The following is a 21,894-nucleotide window of genomic DNA, read 5'->3' as shown; positions in this document are numbered from 1 at the left end:
TGTCTGTGTTTATGTCTGTGTTTATGTCGGTGTGTATGTCTGTGTTTATGTCTGTGTGTATGTCTGTGTTTATGTCTGTGTTTATGTCTGTGTTTATGTCGGTGTGTATGTCGGTGTGTATGTCTGTGTTTATGTCTGTGTTTATGTCTGTGTTTATGTCTGTGTATATGTCTGTGTTCATGTCTGTGTTTATGTCTGTGTATATGTATGTGTTTATGTCTGTGTTTATGTCTGTGTTTATGTCTGTGTATGTTATATAGCTGAGTCTACCTTTAAGTTGTCTTTTGTCTTCTCAATCTCAGTCACGATCTTATAAGATAGTATAACAGACGCATGGAAACGGATGAAATTGGATTCGCATTTATTATTGTATGTTTTTGTCAGTCGAAAGTTCAACTCAAGTCAACTATTTCCGGAGGAGTTTCATACGCACAAAGTCCGTCATCTTGTGTGTTTTCTTTCGAAAGACGATCATCTCCGTTGTCCATTTTCCATCAACGAAAGCCCTCCATTGAAAAACCATTGGCTCAAAGCCATAGTTTTCCTCACACAAACTTCCTGTCTGGCCACAGCCTTGGTAATTGATCAGGCTCCGGTTCCCCAAAAGCATCCTGAGGCTAAGTTTATCCTAGAACCATAGGATCCTTGAGATGTTTTTGGGAAACCGGGCCTTGGTAGATTTCTCTCGTCCTCTTGCCTGTTGTCCATCCATCATCAAATCAGATCCCCCTACTTCCTTTAAAAACTGGCCTTCATGTGCTTTCATATATCTACTTCACAAATGCAGTATTTATGCAATACAAATGCAGTATTCGCTGTAAAAAAAAAAAAAAAGTGGTGTGTTTTTTGTTATATGGAAATTACATTGACAAGTATTTTTCATGGTGCTAACGTTTAGCCTTTAAAAAAATAAATATAGTAATGTATTGCAAATGTAGTTTTATATGACCATCTAGAATATTGTCCTGTAGGTTTGTAATTTATACTTTAATATGATGTACTTTTGACTTAAAACGTTTTGTCCCTTTCTGTAGTTGTGTTGTTCATAAGGTAACTTTCCCACGAGTCCCAGGTGTTCCAGCAACCCCGGTTGGAAGATTCCTGGAATCAGGAAGTAATAAGCAGGACATCTGGGAAATATAGGAATCCTACAACTGGGAATTTTGGAAAAGTTACCAGATTTTTTAAAAGAAATGTGCAACCCTAGTTTTGTATTGTTTGTGTTTTATTAGGATAAATTCTGTAATTGTTGTCATCAGTCTGTTTTAACACCAGTGAACCTCATCATACAGGTATATTATAGTGACCAGTAGAGCTCTGGTTAAAAGTAGTGCTCTATGTTTTGGGGATAGGGTGACATTTGGGATGCACTATGGTTGTACCTAATAAGTACTGCACCTGATACTTGGCAATGGTAGAGAACAATAAACGTCAGATTTCCAAACGATATGGCTCTTTTGGTACCTGGTCATTTGAGTGTATAGCATTTGATGATTCATACTATCATTAGCTATAGAATGTACATTTAAACTCCTCATGATTAAACCATGAGAAACCTTGTGGATATAGAGCCATGACCTCCATCCTGACCTAGGGAACCTAGAGGCTTTACTGCCGTTTCCAGCCTCAGACACACACACACACACACACACACACACGTCCTCTTTAACCCAACCAATTAGGGCATGTACTCAATATGCTGCTTATTTTAGCTGCGGCGTGCTGAGATGAGTGTGTTTAAGTTTTAGTCCGTGTCTAACTATAGCTGTAATGCTGTAGTCAGAAAAGGCGTATTTAGGTCACATTCAAATAAACAACCGCCAGAGGCTTAGAATACACATCAGGCCTACCGTATATTCAACAAGCCCCAGATCTGCTGCATGTTCATTCAACAGGCCCGAAACAGCGAGGCGCAAACTGAACTTGTCCAATGGGGAATCTACATCGTTGACTTCCGTTGCAAAACGTTATGCACTAATGAATACGACCCTGGTCAGTACATTCATTGGAGAAGCATCACAGAGGATATAGACTGGCAGAGCAACTTGAGTCCGTTTCAACTTCCTCTGCTTCCTATTGCTTTCTCTTTCCCTCCTCCTATTCCCTCTCCTCCCAGTCTCCCCCCCCCCCCCCCCCCCCCATCACCTCCTCCTCCTCCCTCTCCTTCTCTCTTCAAGGTGATTGATTAGGATCCCCATGGCGACAGCTGGTCTCACTGGGGTCCGACACATAAAGGAAAAAAAGACATTACAGGTAAAATACTTTACATACACAAATCCTCCTCTTAGCAGTATTAGGGCTCTCTCACCAGAAACATCATGACTCCCTGCCCGGGTCCAAAATCACACCCTATTCCCTATGTAGTGCACTACACTACATGGGCACTGGTTAAAGGTAGTGCACACCACAGGGAATAGGGTGCCATTTGGGACCTCTTCCTCTTCCTTCCTCCAGTCTTAAACACATGGTTGACACTGCGGTTAAACGGTTGCTTGGTAACTACTATGTGTTCCAACCTACCAACCTCCACGCCATGACACGTGGGCATTGGGTTGGCATGACAGCTGGCATCTCTCCCTATAAAGACCTCCACCACATATGTGTCTGTGGTTCTCAAGACTGAAGATGAAAGTGTGGAACGGGACAAGTCCTAAGTGCCCGGCTGGAGTGCCTGTTAGACTGGCACATTGTGGTTAGTGTGCGATCGCCAAGCTTGTAGCCCCCGCGGCACGTTACCTCATAAAGCCTGAAGCTCTGATATTATCATGGTCTGACCACAGATCTCACATCACGCTATGGCAGGGCTGGGTGGGTGGCAGGGTTGGGTGGGTGGCAGGGTTGGGTGGGTGGCTGGGTTGGGTGGGTGGCAGGGCTGGGTGGGTGGCTGGGTTGGGTGGGTGGCAGGGCTGGGTGGGTGGCTGGGTTGGGTGGGTGGCAGGGCTGGGTGGGTGTGTGGCAGGGTTGGGTGGGTGTGTGGCTGGGTGGGTTGGGTGGGTGGCAGGGTTGGGTGGGTGTGTGGCTGGGTGGGTTGGGTGGGTGGCAGGGTTGGGTGGCTGGGTGTTTAGGCTGGGTGGGTGTGTGGCAGGGTTGGGTGGGTGGCAGGGTTGGGTGGGTGGCAGGGTTGGGTGGGTGGCAGGGTTGGGTGGGTGGCAGGGTTGGGTGGCTGGGTTGGGTGGGTGGCAGGGTTGGGTGGGTGGGTGGGTGGGTGGCAATGTTCAACCAATGACAGGAGTTGGAATGGAAATGCTCCCAACTCAAACAAAATATGCACAAACAGACAGGCAGCAAGGAGAGAGAGAGAAACAGCAAGGAGCAAGAGAGAAGCAGCAAGGATAGAGAGAGAAACAGCAAGGAGAGAGAGAGAAGAAGCAAGGAGAGAGAGAGATGCAGCAAGGAGAGAGAGAGAAGCTGCAAGGAGAGAGAGAGAAACAGCAAGGAGAGAGAGAGAAGCAGCAAGGAGCAAGAGAGAAGCAGCAAGGATAGAGAGAGAAACAGCAAGGAGAGAGAGAGAAGAAGCAAGGAGAGAGAGAGATGCAGCAAGGAGAGAGAGAGAAGCTGCAAGGAGCAAGAGAGAAGCAGCAAGGAGAGAGAGAGAAGCAGCAAGGAGCAAGAGGGAAGCAGCAAGGAGAGAGAGAGAAACAGCAAGGAGAGAGAGAGAAACAGCAAGGAGAGAGAGAAAAGCAGCAAGGAGCAAGAGAGAAGCAGCAAGGATAGAGAGAGAAACAGCAAGGAGAGAGAGAGAAGAAGCAAGGAGAGAGAGAGATGCAGCAAGGAGAGAGAGAGAAGCTGCAAGGAGAGAGAGAGAAGCTGCAAGGAGAGAGAGAGAAACAGCAAGGAGAGAGAGAAAAGCAGCAAGGAGCAAGAGAGAAGCAGCAAGGATAGAGAGAGAAACAGCAAGGAGAGAGAGAGAAGAAGCAAGGAGAGAGAGAGATGCAGCAAGGAGAGAGAGAGAAGCTGCAAGGAGCAAGAGAGAAGCAGCAAGGAGAGAGAGAGAAGCAGCAAGGAGCAAGAGGGAAGCAGCAAGGAGAGAGAGAGAAACAGCAAGGAGAGAGAGAAAAGCAGCAAGGAGCAAGAGAGAAGCAGCAAGGATAGAGAGAGAAACAGCAAGGAGAGAGAGAGAAGCAGCAAGGAGCAAGAGAGAAGCAGCAAGGATAGAGAGAGAAACAGCAAGGAGAGAGAGAGAAGAAGCAAGGAGAGAGAGAGATGCAGCAAGGAGAGTGAGAGAAGCTGCAAGGAGCAAGAGAGAAGCAGCAAGGAGAGAGAGAAAAGCAGCAAGGAGCAAGAGAGAAGCAGCAAGGATAGAGAGAGAAACAGCAAGGAGAGAGAGAGATGCAGCAAGGAGAGAGAGAGATGCAGCAAGGAGAGAGAGAGAAGCAGCAAGGAGAGAGAGAGAAGCAGCAAGGAGCAAGAGGGAAGCAGCAAGGAGAGAGAGAGAAGAAGCAAGGAGAGAGAGAGAAGAAGCAAGGAGAGAGAAGCAGCAAGGAGTAAGAGAGAAGCAGCAAGGAAAGAGAGAGAGGCAGCAAGGAGAGAGAGAAGCAGCAAGGAGAGAGAGAGAGGCAGCAAGGAGAGAGAGAGAAGCAGCAATGAGAGAGAGAGAGGCAGCAAGGAGAGAGAGCGAGAGAGAAAAAGGCAGCAAGGAGTGAGAGAGAAGCAGCAAGGAGAGAGGCAGCAACGAGAGAGAGCGAGAGAGAGAAAGGCAGCAAGGCGTGAGAGAGGCAGCAAGGAGAGAGAGAGAGGCAGCAAGGAGAGAGAGAGAGGCAGCAAGGAGAGAGAGCGAGAGAGAAAAAGGCAGCAAGGAGTGAGAGAGAGGCAGCAAAGAGAGAGAGCGAGAGAGAAAAAGGCAGCAAGGAGTGAGAGAGAGGCAGCAAGGAGAGAGAGCGAGAGAGAAAAAGGCAGCAAGGAGTGAGAGAGAGGCAGCAAGGAGACAGAGGCAGCAAGGAGAGAGAGGCAGCAAGGAGCGAGAGAGAGGCAGCAAGGAGCGAAAGAGAGGCAGCAAGGAGCGAGAGAGAGGCAGCAAGGAGAGAGAGAGGCAGCAAGGAGAGAGAGAGGCAGCAGAGAGAGGCAGCAAGTAGAGAGAGAGGCAGCAAGGAGTGAGAGAGAGGCAGCAAGGAGCGAGAGAGAGGCAGCAAGGAGCGAGAGAGAGGCAGCAAGGAGCGAGAGGCAGCAAGGAGTGAGAGAGAGGCAGCAAGGAGCGGGAGAGAGAGAGGCAGCAAGGAGCGGGAGAGAGAGAGGCAGCAATGAGCGAGAGAGGCAGCAAGGAGCGAGAGAGAGGCAGCAAGGAGTGAGAGAGAGACAGCAAGGAGTGAGAGAGAGGCAGCAAGGAGTGAGAGAGAGGCAGCAAGGAGAGAGAGAGAGGCAGCAAGGAGAGAGACAGCAAGGAGAGAGAGACAGCAAGGAGAGAGACAGCAAGGAGAGAGAGACAGCAAGGAGAGAGAGGCAGCAAGGAGAGAGAGACAGCAAGGAGAGAGAGGCAGCAAGGAGAGAGAGACAGCAAGGAGAGAGAGGAAGCAAGGAGAGAGAGGCAGCAAGGAGAGAGAGACAGCAAGGAGAGAGAGACAGCAAGGAGAGAGAGGCAGCAAGGAGAGAGAGGCAGCAAGGAGAGAGAGGCAGCAAGGAGAGAGAGGCAGCAAGGCGAGAGAGTAATAATGCCAAATGTATACCCTTATTAGAGACATATATTTCCTTCAGATTACACAGATCCACAAAGAATTTGAAAACAAACCCAATTTTGATAAACTCCCATATCTACTGGGTGAAATACCAGAGTAGCAAGATGTGTGACCTGTTGCCACAAGAAAAGGGCAACCAGTGAAGAACAAACACCAATGTAAATACAACCCATATTTATGTTGATTTATTTTCCCTTTTGTCCTTTAACCATTTGCACTTACGACGTTTGAAATGTCTTTGTTGTTTTGGAACTTCTGTGAGTGTAATGTTTACTGTTTATTTCACTTTTCTCTATTATCTACTTCACTTGCTTTGGCAATGTTAACATATGTTTCCCATGACAATAAAGCCCTTTAACTGAAATTGAGAGGCAGGACGAAGAGAGAGAGGCAGGACAAAGAGAGAGAGGCAGGACAAAGAGAGAGAGAGAGAGGCAGGACAAAGAGAGAGAGAGAGAGAGAGGCAGGACAAAGAGAGAGAGAGAGAGGCAGGACAGAGAGAGAGAGAGAGAGAGGCAGGACAAAGAGAGAGAGAGAGAGAGGCAGGACAAAGAGAGAGAGAGAGGCAGGACAAAGAGAGAGAGAGGGGCAGGACAAAGAGAGAGAGAGAGGCAGGACAAAGAGAGAGAGAGAGGCAGGACAAAGAGAGAGAGAGAGGCAGGACAAAGAGAGAGAGAGAGAGGCAGGACAAAGAGAGAGAGAGGGGCAGGACAAAGAGAGAGAGAGAGGCAGGACAAAGAGAGAGAGAGAGGCAGGACAAAGAGAGAGAGAGAGGCAGGACAAAGAGAGAGCGAGAGGCAGGACAAAGAGAGAGAGAGAGGCAGGACAAAGAGAGAGAGAGAGGCAGGACAAAGAGAGAGAGAGAGGCAGGACAAAGAGAGAGAGAGAGGCAGGACAGAGAGAGAGAGGCAGGACAAAGAGAGAGAGAGAGAGGCAGGACAAAGAGAGAGAGAGAGAGGCAGGACAAAGAGTTTAAAAATGATTTATTAAACGACCAATAAGAGAGAAACAGAGACAAACCTTGTTCACTGAACAATACAATAGGGAAATAAAATACAGTGTTTTTACAAACGTCAGGGAGCAACTGACTTCATCATGATGTTATTTGGTGTGTCGGTCCTCGCTCATCATTATTAAGCCGTTTAGATAGCTGGGCCCCAATGTCTCATTCGTCTCCGGGTAGAAGTGCTGATCTAGGATCAGTTTAGAACACAATTAATAAGGATTGTGTGGACAGGTTGGGACCTGATCCTGGATCAGCTCTCATACTCAAGACGCTTGACACACTATCCCTAAACTAAAAACAGTGTGCTTTAGCATGAGCAGAAACTGGGGGAGGATGATTCAAGATGTACTTCCTGACTGAGATTATTTTTTTATAAGATTAATAAATGTAACATAAATTAGGTCATAATTAGCTCCTCCCCATCAGCTGGTAATAAAACAATATAAAAAGTTAATAAAAACAGAATATGAGGGTATCGGGGGCGGGGTCAGTTTAATTTGAATTCCTGTCAATTCAGGAAGTACAGCGAAATTCCAATTCCAAATCTCCTCAATGCTTTTCAATGAGGATAATGTGGATTTGGAACGCGCTTCAGTTTCTGAACTGACTGGAATCTAAATGGACCTGACCCCAACCCTGGAGGGGACACCACCTTACTGTTTAACTGTCACACTGTTCTGTCTAGCATCACATCTTACACAGGGCCATCAGTGTGCTGTATGTGTGCAGGGTTTTGTTCCAGCCCACCACTAACAAAACAACAAATAAAGCTATTTTTCATGAATTAGGTGAATCAGCACAGCAGGTGTTTTAGTGCTGGGTGGGTGCAAAACCCCGCAGTGCATCCCTGTACTATACGCTCATCCATAATAACCCTGGCTACCCTGCATGGGAGCCTCCCATATGACCCCTGACCTCCATATGACCCCTAACCTCCATATGACCCCTAACCTCCATATGACAATGTTATCAATGTTAGTAGTGATGATTAATCTAATGCTGACCAGGTTTCAAGAGAAAAACTTCTGCCAACAAACTCTGGGCTTTGGCTGAGTTCAGTTCTGTTCAGTCCAGTGTGGCTTCAGTACAGCTGCCCTGTGTAGGTGGGAGGGGGACAGAGGTGTGTCTAGTCCCTACGGTGGAGGGAGGATGGAGGGCAGAGGGGACAGAGGTGTGTCTAGTCCCTACGGTGGAGGGAGGATGGGATGGAGGGCAGAGGGGACAGAGGTGTGTCTAGTCCCTACGGTGAAGGGAGGAAGGGATGGAGGGCAGAGGGAACAGAGGTGTGTCTAGTCCCTACGGTGGAGGGAGGATGGGATGGAGGGCAGAGGGAACAGAGGTGTGTCTAGTCCCTACGGTGGAGGGAGGATGGGATGGAGGGCAGAGGGAACAGAGGTGTGTCTAGTCCCTACGGTGGGTGGAGGGAGGAAGGGATGGAGGAAGTGGTTCCTCTCCGTCAGGCTTTCCCTTCCCAGGCGTCGTCTCTCTGTTTAGCTGCCAGACGCTTCTGCTCTGAAAGACAGACCAGACAGACAGGTTGATAGGAGAGTAAATCAATACTACTACTAGGTGTGTCAATACTATCATAAAGACAAAGACTAGTTCCACTTTAAAGGAGCAACATGTAATATATTAGCCTTCATTTCTTCACGGTTTTGTGAAAGACACTTAGAGAAGTCCCGAAAGGCTCAGGACTGCCTCTTACCGTATCACTATCCAGAACACGTCTGTAGACAGGACATGAAGAAACGTATTGCTAGTGTTGTCAACCTCTTGAACAAGAACTCCTCTTAACACAGGAAGTTGTACAAAACAGTCAGACCGGCTCGTCGCGGTCAAACAAAGAATCTAAATTCTCAAGCGTTCAAAAAAGTATGTTTCTCTCTCATGGAGTTCTATTCCTTTACTAGTTTTATATTTTACCTTTATTTAACCAGGCAAGTCAGTAAAGAACAAATTATTATTTTCAATGATGGCCTAGGAACAGTGGGTTAACGGCCTTGTTCAGGGGCATAACGATAGATTTTTACCTTGTCAGCTCGGGGGTTTGATCTTGCAACCTTTCAGTTACTAGTCCAACGCTCTAACCACTAGGCTACCCGCCCCTAACCACCAGGCTACCCGCCCCTAACCACTAGGCTACCCGCCTCTAACCACTAGGCTACCCGCCTCTAACCACTAGGCTACCCGCCCCTAACCACCAGGCTACCCGCCCCTAACCACTAGGCTACCCGCCTCTAACCACTAGGCTACCCGCCTCTAACCACTAGGCTACCCGCCCCTAACCACCAGGCTACCCGCCCCTAACCACTAGGCTACCCGCCTCTAACCACTAGGCTGCCCTGTCTCTAACCACTAGGCTACCCGCCTCTAACCACTAGGCTACCCGCCCCTAACCACCAGGCTACCCGCCCCTAACCACTAGGCTACCCGCCTCTAACCACTAGGCTACCCTGTCTCTAACCACTAGGCTGCCCTGTCTCTAACCACTAGGCTGCCCTGTCTCTAACCACTAGGCTACCTGTCTCTAACCACTAGGCTTCCTGCCTCTAACCACTAGGCTACCCGCCTCTAACCACTAGGCTACCCGCCTCTAACCACTAGGCTACCCGCCTCTAACCACTAGGCTACCCGCCTCTAACCACTAGGCTACCCGCCTCTAACCACTAGGCTACCCGCCTCTAACCACTAGGCTACCCGCCTCTAACCACTAGGCTACCCGCCTCTAACCACTAGACTACCCGCCTCTAACAACTAGGCTATCTGTCTCTAACCACTAGGCTGCCCTGTCTCTAACCACTAGGCTGCCCTGTCTCTAACCACTAGGCTACCTGTCTCTAACCACTAGGCTTCCTGCCTCTAACCACTAGGCTACCCGCCTCTAACCACTAGGCTACCCGCCTCTAACCACTAGGCTACCCGCCCCTAACCACTAGGCTGCCCTGTCTCTAACCACTAGGCTGCCCTGTCTCTAACCACTAGGCTACCTGTCTCTAACCACTAGGCTTCCTGCCTCTAACCACTAGGCTACCCGCCTCTAACCACTAGGCTACCCGCCTCTAACCACTAGGCTACCCGCCTCTAACCACTAGGCTACCCGCCTCTAACCACTAGGCTACCCGCCTCTAACCACTAGGCTACCCGCCTCTAACCACTAGGCTACCCGCCTCTAACCACTAGACTACCCGCCTCTAACCACTAGGCTACCCGCCCCTAACCACTAGGTTACCTGTCTCTAACCACTAGGCTACCCGCCCCTAACCACTAGGCTACCCGCCCCTAACCACTAGGTTACCTGTCTCTAACCACTAGGCTACCTGTCTCTAACCACTAGGCTACCCGCCCCTAACCACTAGGCTACCCGCCCCTAACCACTAGGTTACCTGTCTCTAACCACTAGGCTACCTGCCTCTAACCACTAGGTTACCTGTCTCTAACCACTAGGCTACCCGCCTCTAACCACTAGGCTACCTGTCTCTAACCACTAGGCTACCCGCCCCTAACCACTAGGCTACCCGCCCCTAACCACTAGGCTACCTGTCTCTAACCACTAGGTTACCCGTCTCTAACCACTAGGCTACCTGTCTCTAACCACTAGGTTACCCGTCTCTAACCACTAGGCTACCTGTCTCTAACCACTAGGCTACCCGCCCCTAACCACTAGGCTACCCGCCCCTAACCACTAGGCTACCTGTCTCTAACCACTAGGTTACCCGTCTCTAACCACTAGGCTACCCGCCTCTAACCACTAGGCTACCTGTCTCTAACCACTAGGCTACCCGCCCCTAACCACTAGGCTACCCGCCCCTAACCACTAGGCTACCCGCCCCTAACCACTAGGCTACCTGTCTCTAACCACTAGGTTACCTGTCTCTAACCACTAGGCTACCTGCCTCTAACCACTAGGCTACCTGTCTCTAACCACTAGGTTACCTGTCTCTAACCACTAGGCTACCTGCCTCTAACCACTAGGTTACCCGTCTCTAACCACTAGGTTACCTGCAGCCTGGTACTGGTTTGTCATTGACATTTACAGGATGAAATGTTCCATGACCTTTAAGTCAGCAGAGAGAACAGCTCCACAAGAACTCATGTTAACACAGGTGTGTAAGTAGTGACGTGTCGGTGTCACTGATAGACAAACACAGCACATGTTCATGTCTTTAAATGTCAATTTTAACGTCTTTTTTGTCTGTAAAGTATTTTTCATGACGTGTCGCACCCCAGTAAGACCAGTTGTCTCCATTGGTGTCGGCTAACGGGGATCCTAATGAATCTAATAACCACACTGAAGTACACATAGAATATACAACTTATATGATTAAGTCTACTGTATGAATCATGTGTATATGATTAAGTCTACTGTATGAATCATGTGTATATGATTAAGTCTACTGTATGAATCATGTGTATATGATTAAGTCTACTGTATGAATCATGTGTATATGATTAAGTCTTCTGTATGAATCATGTGTATATGATTAAGCCTACTGTATGAACCATAGAAGAGTGTATATGATTAAGTCTACTGTATGAATCATGTGTATATGATTAAGTCTACTGTATGAATCATGTGTATATGATTAAGTCTACTGTATGAATCATGTGTATATGATTAAGTCTACTGTATGAATCATGTGATTATGATTAAGTCTACTGTATGAATCACAGATGAGTGTATATGATTAAGTCTACTGTATGAATCATGTGTATATGATTAAGTCTACTGTATGAATCATGTGTATATGATTAAGTCTACTGTATGATTCATGTGATTATGATTAAGTATACTGTATGAATCATGTGTATATGATTAAGTCTACTGTATGAATCATGTGTATATGATTAAGTCTACTGTATGAATCATGTGATTATGATTAAGTCTACTGTATGAATCACAGATGAGTGTATATGATTAAGTCTACTGTATGAATCATGTGTATATGATTAAGTCTACTGTATGAATCATGTGTATATGATTAAGTCTACTGTATGAATCATGTGTATATGATTAAGTCTACTGTATGAATCACAGAAGAGTGTATATGATTAAGTCTACTGTATGAATCATGTGTATATGATTAAGTCTACTGTATGAATCATGTGATTATGATTAAGTCTACTGTATGAATCACAGAAGAGGGTATATGATTAAGTCTACTGTATGAATCATGTGTATATGATTAAGTCTACTGTATGAATCAGAAGAGTGTATATGATTAAGTCTACTGCATGAATCACAGAAGAGTGTATATGACTACAGGATGTTACAGTATAAAAGCACATCCCACCTTATAATAATATCTTTTGGGGGTTGAAAATATGCATTTTTTGGTTTAAAATATGTCTTCTCTGGTTGAAAAGACGTATTTTTGAGGTTGAAAAGACGTCTTTTCAATGTCTTGTGCTCACTGGGCACCAGGGGGAGGGAGCGCTAGTTGTCTAGAACATCTAAACAGAGCTTCACACTGAGACACAATGTATATGATCACATCCTGTAAGTTCACCTGAGAACAGTAGAGCACAACAGTTATCCAGCCAGAAAACAAAGTCAGTTCCATAAGCAGTCATCTCCCTCCCTCCCCTCCCCTCCCCTCCCCTCCCTCCCCGTTCGTTCGTCCCTCCCTCCCCTCCCCTCCCCTCCCTCCCCGTTCGATCGTTCCTCCCTCCCCTCCGTCCCTCCCCTCCCCTCCGTCCCTCCCCTCCCTCCGTCCCTCCCCTCCCTCCCAGGTGAAAGCTATACTCACTTATTGATGTCACTTGATAAATCCACTTCAATCAGTGTAGATGAAGGGGAGGAGACAGGTTAAAGAAGGATTTTTAAGCCTTGAGACATGGATTGTGTATGTGTGTCATTCAGAGGGTGAATGGGTAGGACAACATATTTAAGTGCCTTTGGTAGTAGGTGCCAACTGCACCAGAGCTGAATGTATCCACTTATAAATCCCCTGGGAGGAGAAATAACACCAGAGTGGACTGGTCCTTCTAGCTGAATATATCCACTTATAAATCCCCTGGGAGGGGAAATAAACAACAGGGAAATTATAGAGTAGAGGTTCTGCCTGGCAACACAGGGCGTGAGGAGAACAACTCAAGGAAACTCTTAGCCAGAGAGACGGGAGAGTGTGTGTGTCAGCTGTCTAACCAGAAACCAAACCTCTCAGGACTCTCTCTCTCTCTCACACACACACACACACACACACACACACACACACACACACACACACACACACACACACACACACACACACACACACACACACACACACACACGTCTCCTCTCTCTCTCAGTGAAAGAAGTGGTCACCACCAGCAAACAAAAAAAGTCTAGTTGTCCGTTCTTCCTGACAATCTGTTCTATATTTGTATCTCGTCAGGACACTACTTTCCCCCCCAATAGCTGGTCTTTGGAAGCAAGGCTACACTTAAAACAACATGACTGGAAGCCATTTCCAGGACGTGCAGTGTGTGTGTGTGTTTATAGAACACTAGATGAGCGCATTGTCCTCAGTCTCTCTGAGGCTGAGACTCTTCTTCGGGTTCATGGTCTTGGTAAAAGACATCACTGACAGAACACCACCCCCTAGTGGTAGCAACACTCTACTACAGCTTCCTTCAACTGGCATACTAATGATGTAGATAAACCCTGGATTGCTGACGCTACGTATTGGCTAATTACTTGCTTTGGAGCCACCGGTCGGCCATGTTGGCTCTCCCCAGAGGGATCAGTCCTCCATAGGAATGAATGGAATTCTATAATATTTTAATTAAATGTTTCAAGGACAACATGACATGTATATTTAAATATGTTGCTGTTGTCGTGGGGACAGTAAGATGAGAAATAAAACATTTAACAAAAACATTTTTATTCTATTTTATTTATGTAACTGTTCGAATAATCTAATTTAATAATCTAATTTAATAATCTAATTTAATAATCTAATTTAATAATCTAATTTAATAATCTAATTTAATAATCTAATTTAATAATCTAATTTAATAATCTAATTTAATAATCTAATTTAATAATCTAATTTAATAATCTAATTTAACAAACTAATTTAATAATCTAATTTAATAATCTAATTTAAAGTTTGCATTAAGGTGTCTGTAATAGAATCTGCTTGTCAAAAAAAACAACTAACATTAATAAATGCATTTCCATAGCTTCCAATATATATACAGTATATCACACTTTTGTTGCCAGCAGTTTAGACATTAATGGCTGTGTGTTGAGTTATTTTGAGGGGACAGCAAATGTACACTGTTATACAAGCTGTACACTCACTACTTTACATTGTAGCAAAGTGTCATTTCCTCAGTGTTGTCACATGAAAATATATACTCAAATATTTACAAAAATGTGAGGGGTGTACTCACTTTTGTGATATACTGTATATATTTACAATGCAGGAGTACCAAGACGGCTCTGCGGTGGCTTCAAAACAGCGCCCCCTGTCAGTCACCCAGGGTTATCCCCAACATTGGTCGTACCCCATCAAAACCCCTTATTCTAAAAGAGTTTTAAATACATAGATCTAGAAAACAACACCCCATAATCACGTGAAAAAAAAGTTGACATTTTTGCAAATTGAACAAATCAATGATTTTTTGTTTTTATATATATACACGTTAGAATCAGGCTGAAACGTAACAAAACGTTGAAAAAGTCAAGGGGTCTGAATACTTTCTGAATGCACCGTATAGCTTCAAAATATGGATTAAAACGATCAGTCTGATGTCATGGATGGTCAGTCCTTGCGTACATAGCGGTCTGTGAACTGGAGAGGGGTTACATTACCTCAGCCGTTTACCAAAACAAGTGGCGGGGTCACCTCTGTTGTTATCATTACTTGAATTCCAGATTGCCCCTTGAAATCACGTACCTCTGGCATCTTGCAGTTTTTTCCTCTCTGCTTCACGGTGCTCTTTGCTCTGGGGACTCTTGACGCCCAGCGCCCCCATCACCAGCCTGCGGGCCAACACTGCACTGGTCTGGGGACGCTCCTTAGTAGGGAGCAGGTAGTCTGGAGGAGAGGAGGGACAGTGTTGAGGGAATGGAAGAGGAAGAAGAAGAGAAAGGGGGGGTCAAAGAAAGTAAAATAAAGTTTTTTAAAAAGGAAGAAGAACAAAGAATATACAACAAGTGACAAGACAAGGATTAGCAGGGAGGAGAGAATACAGGAGGTATGAGAGAATACAGGAGATATGAGAGAGAGAATACAGGAGATATGAGAGAGAGAATACAGGAGATATGAGAGAATACAGGAGATATGAGAGAGAGAATACAGGAGATATGAGAGAGAGAATACAGGAGATATGAGAGAATACAGGAGATATGAGAGAATACAGGAGATATGAGAGGGAGAATACAGGGGATCTGAGAGAATACAGGAGATATGAGAGGGATAATACAGGAGATATGAGAGAATAAAGGAGATATGAGAGGGAGAATACAGGAGATATGAGAGGGAGAATACAGGAGATATGAGAGAATACAGGAGATATGAGAGGGAGAATACAGGAGATATGAGAGGGAGAATACAGGAGATATGAGAGGGAGAATACAGGAGATATGAGAGAGAGAATACAGGAGATATGAGAGTGAGAATACAGGAGATATGAGAGAGAGAATACAGGAGATATGAGAGTGAGAATACAGGAGATATGAGAGCGAGAATACAGGAGATATGAGAGCGAGAATACAGGAGATATGAGAGCGAGAATACAGGAGATATGAGAGCGAGAATACAGGAGATATGAGAGCGAGAATACAGGAGATATGAGAGAGAGAATACAGGAGATATGAGAGAGAGAATACAGGAGATATGAGAGAGAGAATACAGGAGATATGAGAGGGAGAATACAGAAGATATGAGAGAGAGAATACAGGAGATATGAGAGAGAGAATACAGGAGATATGAGAGAGAGAATACAGGAGATATGAGAGAGAGAATACAGGAGATATGAGAGAGAGAATACAGGAGATATGAGAGAGAGAATACAGGAGATATGAGAGAGAGAATACAGGAGATATGAGAGAGAGAATACAGGAGATATGAGAGCGAGAATACAGGAGATATGAGAGCGAGAATACAGGAGATATGAGAGCGAGAATACAGGAGATATGAGAGAGAGAATACAGGAGATATGAGAGAGAGAATACAGGAGATATGAGAGAGAGAATACAGGAGATATGAGAGAGAGAATACAGGAGATATGAGAGAGAGAATACAGGAGATATGAGAGAGAGAATACAGGAGATATTAGAGAGAGAATACAGGAGATATGAGAGGGAGAATACAGGAGATATGAGAGCGAGAATACAGGAGATATGAGAGAGAGAATACAGGAGATATGAGAGAGAGAATACAGGAGATATGAGAGAATACAGGAGATATGAGAGAGAGAATACAGGAGATATGAGAGAGAGAATACAGGAGATATGAGAGAGAGAATACAGGAGATATGAGAGAGAGAATACTGGAGATATGAGAGAATACAGGAGATATGAGAGAGAGAATACAGGAGATATGAGAGAATACAGGAGATATGAGAGAGAGAATACAGGAGATATGAGAGAGAGAATACAGGAGATATGAGAGAATACAGGAGATATGAGAGAATACAGGAGATATGAGAGAGAGAATACAGGAGATATGAGAGAGAGAATACAGGAGATATGAGAGAGAGAATACAGGAGATATGAGAGAGAGAATACAGGAGATATGAGAGAGAGAATACAGGAGATATGAGAGAGAGAATACAGGAGATATGAGAGAATACAGGAGATATGAGAGAGAGAATACAGGAGATATGAGAGAATACAGGAGATATGAGAGAGAGAATACAGGAGATATGAGAGAATACAGGAGATATGAGAGAGAGAATACAGGAGATATGAGAGAGAGAATACAGGAGATATGAGAGAATACAGGAGATATGAGAGAATACAGGAGATATGAGAGAGAGAATACAGGAGATATGAGAGAATACAGGAGATATGAGAGAGAGAATACAGGAGATATGAGAGAGAGAATACAGGAGATATGAGAGAGAGAATACAGGAGATATGAGAGAGAGAATACAGGAGATATGAGAGAGAGAATACAGGAGATATGAGAGAGAGAATACAGGAGATATGAGAGAGAATACAGGAGATATGAGAGAGAGAATACAGGAGATATGAGAGCGAGAATACAGGAGATATGAGAGAGAGAATACAGGAGATATGAGAGCGAGAATACAGGAGACATGAGAGCGAGAATACAGGAGATATGAGAGAGAGAATACAGGAGATATGAGAGAGAGAATACAGGAGATATGAGAGAGAGAATACAGGAGATATGAGAGAGAGAATACAGGAGATATGAGAGAGAGAATACAGGAGATATGAGAGAGAGAATACAGGAGATATGAGAGGGAGAATACAGGAGATATGAGAGCGAGAATACAGGAGATATGAGAGAGAGAATACAGGAGATATGAGAGAGAGAATACAGGAGATATGAGAGAATACAGGAGATATGAGAGAGAGAATACAGGAGATATGAGAGAGAGAATACAGGAGATATGAGAGAATACAGGAGATATGAGAGAGAGAATACAGGAGATATGAGAGAATACAGGAGATATGAGAGAGAGAATACAGGAGATATGAGAGAATACAGGAGATATGAGAGAGAGAATACAGGAGATATGAGAGAATACAGGAGATATGAGAGAATACAGGAGATATGAGAGAATACAGGAGATATGAGAGAATACAGGAGATATGAGAGAGAGAATACAGGAGATATGAGAGAGAGAATACAGGAGATATGAGAGAATACAGGAGATATGAGAGAATACAGGAGATATGAGAGAATACAGGAGATATGAGAGAGAGAATACAGGAGATATGAGAGAGAGAATACAGGAGATATGAGAGAATACAGGAGATATGAGAGAGAGAATACAGGAGATATGAGAGAGAGAATACAGGAGATATGAGAGAGAGAATACAGGAGATATGAGAGAGAGAATACAGGAGATATGAGAGAATACAGGAAATATGAGAGAGAGAATACAGGAGATATGAGAGAATACAGGAGATATGAGAGAGAGAATACAGGAGATATGAGAGAGAGAATACAGGAGATATGAGAGAATACAGGAGATATGAGAGAATACAGGAGATATGAGAGAGAGAATACAGGAGATATGAGAGAATACAGGAGATATGAGAGAGAGAATACAGGAGATATGAGAGAGAGAATACAGGAGATATGAGAGAGAGAATACAGGAGATATGAGAGAATACAGGAGATATGAGAGAATACAGGAGATATGAGAGGGAGAATACAGGAGATCAGACAGACAGACAGACCAGGTCAAAGATGAAGGAGTTCCAGAAATACTCAGTCAGATAATGGAGGATAAAGGATGGACAGATGAATGAAAGAGAGGACAGTCAGTACCTGAGCAGCTGCGAGCCTTGGCCCTGGTGGTGACGGAGGCTTTAGCCAGAGACCTGACCTTCAACAGCGGGTGTTTGGTCCTCAGAGCCTCCCGAGCTGACACACACACACAGACACACAGACAGAGTTCAGTTGCTAAATGTTTACCTCAGATGTTGACTTGAGTGTTGACTGAGAAGACAGCTAAGACGGCTCTACTATTAAAACATGTTGACCACTACTTCATTTGACCATCCAAACATCTTCAGTAAAGTTTGACAGAAGAGAGACACGCAGTGTTTTAGATAAGGTATGAAACATGTTCAGCTGTATCCGTCACCTGTGGTCAGGTGGAGCTCACCTGTGATGAGATGTGTGAATAACTTATAGTGTCGGACAGAGCTACCAGAGTCTATGGCTTTTCCTTTCCTTTATAAAAGCTGTGTGACTCACCTGCTATGGGGCTGTTGAAGAGAGCCAGGGCATGTGTATCGTCCACAAACTGGATGTCAAAGCCTCTCTGCCTACACACACACACACAAAAACACCTTCAGCATCTCATCACCACCACATACTGTAGGCGGAGCTTCGGCTGCCCCTCGACGAGACGGCGCTTCGGCTGCCCCACGACGAGACGGAGCTTCGGCTGCCCTCGACGAGACGGAGCTTCGGCTGCCCCTGGACGAGACGGCGCTTCGGCTGCCCCTCGACGAGACGGCGCTTTGGCTGCCCCTCGACGAGACGGAGCTTCGGCTGCCCCTCGACGAGACGGAGCTTCGGCTGCCCCTCGACGAGACGGAGCTTCGGCTGCCCCTCGACGAGACGGAGCTTCGGCTGCCCCTCGACGAGACGGAGCTTCGGCTGCCCCTCGACGAGACGGAGCTTCGGCTGCCCCTCGACGAGACGGAGCTTCGGCTGCCCCTCGACGAGACGGAGCTTCGGCTGCCCCTCGACGAGACGGAGCTTCGGCTGCCCCTCGACGAGACGGAGCTTCGGCTGCCCCTCGACGAGACGGAGCTTCGGCTGCCCCTCGACGAGACGGAGCTTCGGCTGCCCCTCGACGAGACGGAGCTTCGGCTGCCCCTCGACGAGACGGAGCTTCGGCTGCCCCTCGACGAGACGGAGCTTCGGCTGCCCCTCGACGAGACGGAGCTTCGGCTGCCCCTCGACGAGACGGCGCTTCGGCTGCCCCTCGACGGATCATCGCTGTGTATTGATAGGGACTAGGGTGGAATGAGATTTGACTGAACCTCAGGACACGTAAAAAGACAGTAAAGGCTGGTACGTACTGGTAGGCCTGGAAGGATTTGACCAGGTCTTCAGTCTTAAACTCTGTGGGGAAGTCGTAGATTTCTATGATGTTAGACAGCTCATCCTCTGTGAGCTCAGTGTCATCATCCCCCTCTCTGTCCTGATCCAAGCTGTAGTAGTCAAACCTGGCCTCCTGCACCGGCCGCTTCTTCCTGCCCTGCTTTATAGCCAGCTGAGAGAGAGGGGGGCAGAGAGGTGAGAGAGAGGGGGGCAGAGAGGTGAGCGAGAGAGAGAGAGGGGGGCAGAGAGAGAGGGTGAGAGAGAGAGAGAGAGAGGGGCAGAGAGAGAGGGTGAGAGAGAGAGAGGGGGGGGCAGAGAGAGAGGGTGAGAGAGAGAGAGAGAGGGGGGCAGAGAGGTGAGCGAGAGAGAGAGGGGGGCAGAGAGGTGAACGAGAGAGAGAGGGGGGCAGAGAGGTGAACGAGAGAGAGAGGGGGGCAGAGAGGTGAGCGAGAGAGAGAGGAGGGCAGAGAGGTGAGCGAGAGAGAGAGGGGGGCAGAGAGGTGAGCGAGAGAGAGAGGGGGGCAGAGAGGTGAGCGAGAGAGAGAGGGGGGCAGAGAGGTGAACGAGAGAGAGGGGGGCAGAGAGGTGAACGAGAGAGAGAGGGGGGCAGAGAGGTGAGCGAGAGAGAGAGAGAGGGGCAGAGAGGTGAGCGAGAGCGAGAGGGGGGCAGAGAGGTGAACGAGAGAGAGAGGGGGGCAGAGAGGTGAGCGAGAGAGAGGGGGGCAGAGAGGTGAACGAGAGAGAGAGGGGGGCAGAGAGGTGAGCGAGAGAGAGAGGGGGGCAGAGAGGTGAACGAGAGAGAGAGGGGGGCAGAGAGGTGAGCGAGAGAGAGAGAGGGTGAGAGAGAGAGAGAGAGAGAGAGAGAGAGGGTGAGAGAGAGGGTGAGTGAGAGAGAGAGAGGGTGAGCGAGAGAGAGAGAGGGTGAGCGAGAGATAGGGTGAGAGAGTAATTTTGCTTACTAGTCTCCTAACGATTTCCAACTATAGACAGAACAGTAGATGTGTAATAGCATTGCAGCGATAGTACCACTAATAAGTAGCAAACATGTAGCAGACATACACTCAGTGTTACAGCAGTAATCTGGAGGACAGGGACAGAGACTCACTTCCTGACAGACAGGGACAGACACAGGTAGACAGACTCACCCCCTGACAGACAGGGACAGACGCAGGTAGACAGACTCACCTCCTGACAGACAGGGACAGACACAGGTAGACAGACTCACCTCCTGACAGACAGGGACAGACACAGGTAGACAGACTCACCTCCTGACAGAGAGGGACAGACACAGGTAGACAGACTCACCTCCTGACAGAGAGGGACAGACACAGGTAGACAGACTCACATCCTGACAGACAGGAACAGACACAGGTAGACAGACTCACCTCCTGACAGAGAGGGACAGACACAGGTAGACAGACTCACCTCCTGACAGACAGGGACAGACAGACTCACCTCCTCTAGCACATGGGGATCCAAACACTCTCCTTCGTCATCAAAGAGAGCGTCCCAGCTCTCCTCCTCCTCCTCTTCCTGAGGGCCTGCCTCTATCCCCTCCCGGGGTCCCCCTTCTCTCTCAGACGGAGAACTCTTGCTCCCCGTCTCCAGTCGCGAACCCACATCTCCTCCCTGGTTGGCTGTAGCAGCCTGTCCGTCATTCTGTGGCCCCGCGTCACCTCCTCCTCCTTCTTCTACCGTCTCCTCACCGTTTAGGACTCCATTCCCCTCTCCTCCCGTCTTCCCTCCTTTGTCCTTCTTGTTCTTGGCATTCTTTCGGGCCTTGTCCGTGTAGCGAGGCCTGGGCTTTGGTTTGCCATCTCCCTGGGTTTGAGCCTTATCTTTGGGGCCGTCCTGTTTCTTCTTGGGCTGGTAGAGGGGCTTGTCTGGCTTCTTGGAGCAGGACGCGGAGGGCTGGGGTTGGGCGCAGTCCTCTTGAGGTTGTTCCTCCTCCATCACCATACAACTGTCCTACATGGAAGAGAAAGGAGGAGGAACAAATCATTAAAGATGCATAGGTTAATTGAGCAGCTAGGCCCCTCTCTCCAATTCTCTTTAGTTAAGTCGCATAAGCCCCCTCAGTAGTTTAATAGCTAGCACGCATGCGCCATGGTACTTAGAACCATTTAAACTGCATGTACAAATCTTACACAACTATACTGTACTAAATTAAAAACAAGTCCAAACTGGTTAACTACATTCTCTGCTAATTCGTTGTCAGTAACGGGGTGTTTGAGTGATAAATTAGACTTGGCTGCGTTTTGCAGCAGCATCCAGTTTAACTAGCAATAACCCGAATACACCTAAACACATAACGCACTGTAGAGCAAGACATTCTATACAATTATTTCCTTAAAATCATAAACATATAATCATTAGCAAAATACCTTAATCTGTAGCTTATCACTTGGCTAGTTATCAACCGAACAGCAAACCGCCGGATGTTTAGAATTAGAAGGGGAAAAAAACATAC

General features: G+C 46.8%; 2 protein-coding genes across 2 annotated transcripts in view; both read right to left on the bottom strand.

The window, feature by feature from the left end:
• The window catches only part of LOC118940024, a 1,007,326-nt gene that overhangs the window by 370,764 nt on the left and 614,668 nt on the right, over positions 1-21,894 (bottom strand). The gene's annotated exons all lie outside the window — the stretch shown is intronic.
• Positions 6,636-21,832, bottom strand: LOC110487224 (coiled-coil domain-containing protein R3HCC1L-like). Its single transcript, XM_036948119.1, has 7 exons — positions 21,809-21,832; positions 20,880-21,392; positions 19,403-19,596; positions 18,567-18,637; positions 18,135-18,230; positions 14,562-14,702; positions 6,636-8,187 (listed from the first exon to the last, which is right to left on the bottom strand). The coding sequence occupies exons 2-7, from the start codon at positions 21,381-21,383 to the stop codon at positions 8,132-8,134; spliced, it is 1,062 nt and encodes a 353-aa protein (XP_036804014.1). The 5' UTR covers positions 21,384-21,392; positions 21,809-21,832; the 3' UTR covers positions 6,636-8,131.

The sequence above is a fragment of the Oncorhynchus mykiss genome, chromosome 17 (genome assembly GCF_013265735.2).
Source record: "Oncorhynchus mykiss isolate Arlee chromosome 17, USDA_OmykA_1.1, whole genome shotgun sequence".
Taxonomy (NCBI): Eukaryota; Metazoa; Chordata; class Actinopteri; order Salmoniformes; family Salmonidae; genus Oncorhynchus; species Oncorhynchus mykiss.
This window is presented reverse-complemented; position numbering and strand designations above follow the sequence as displayed.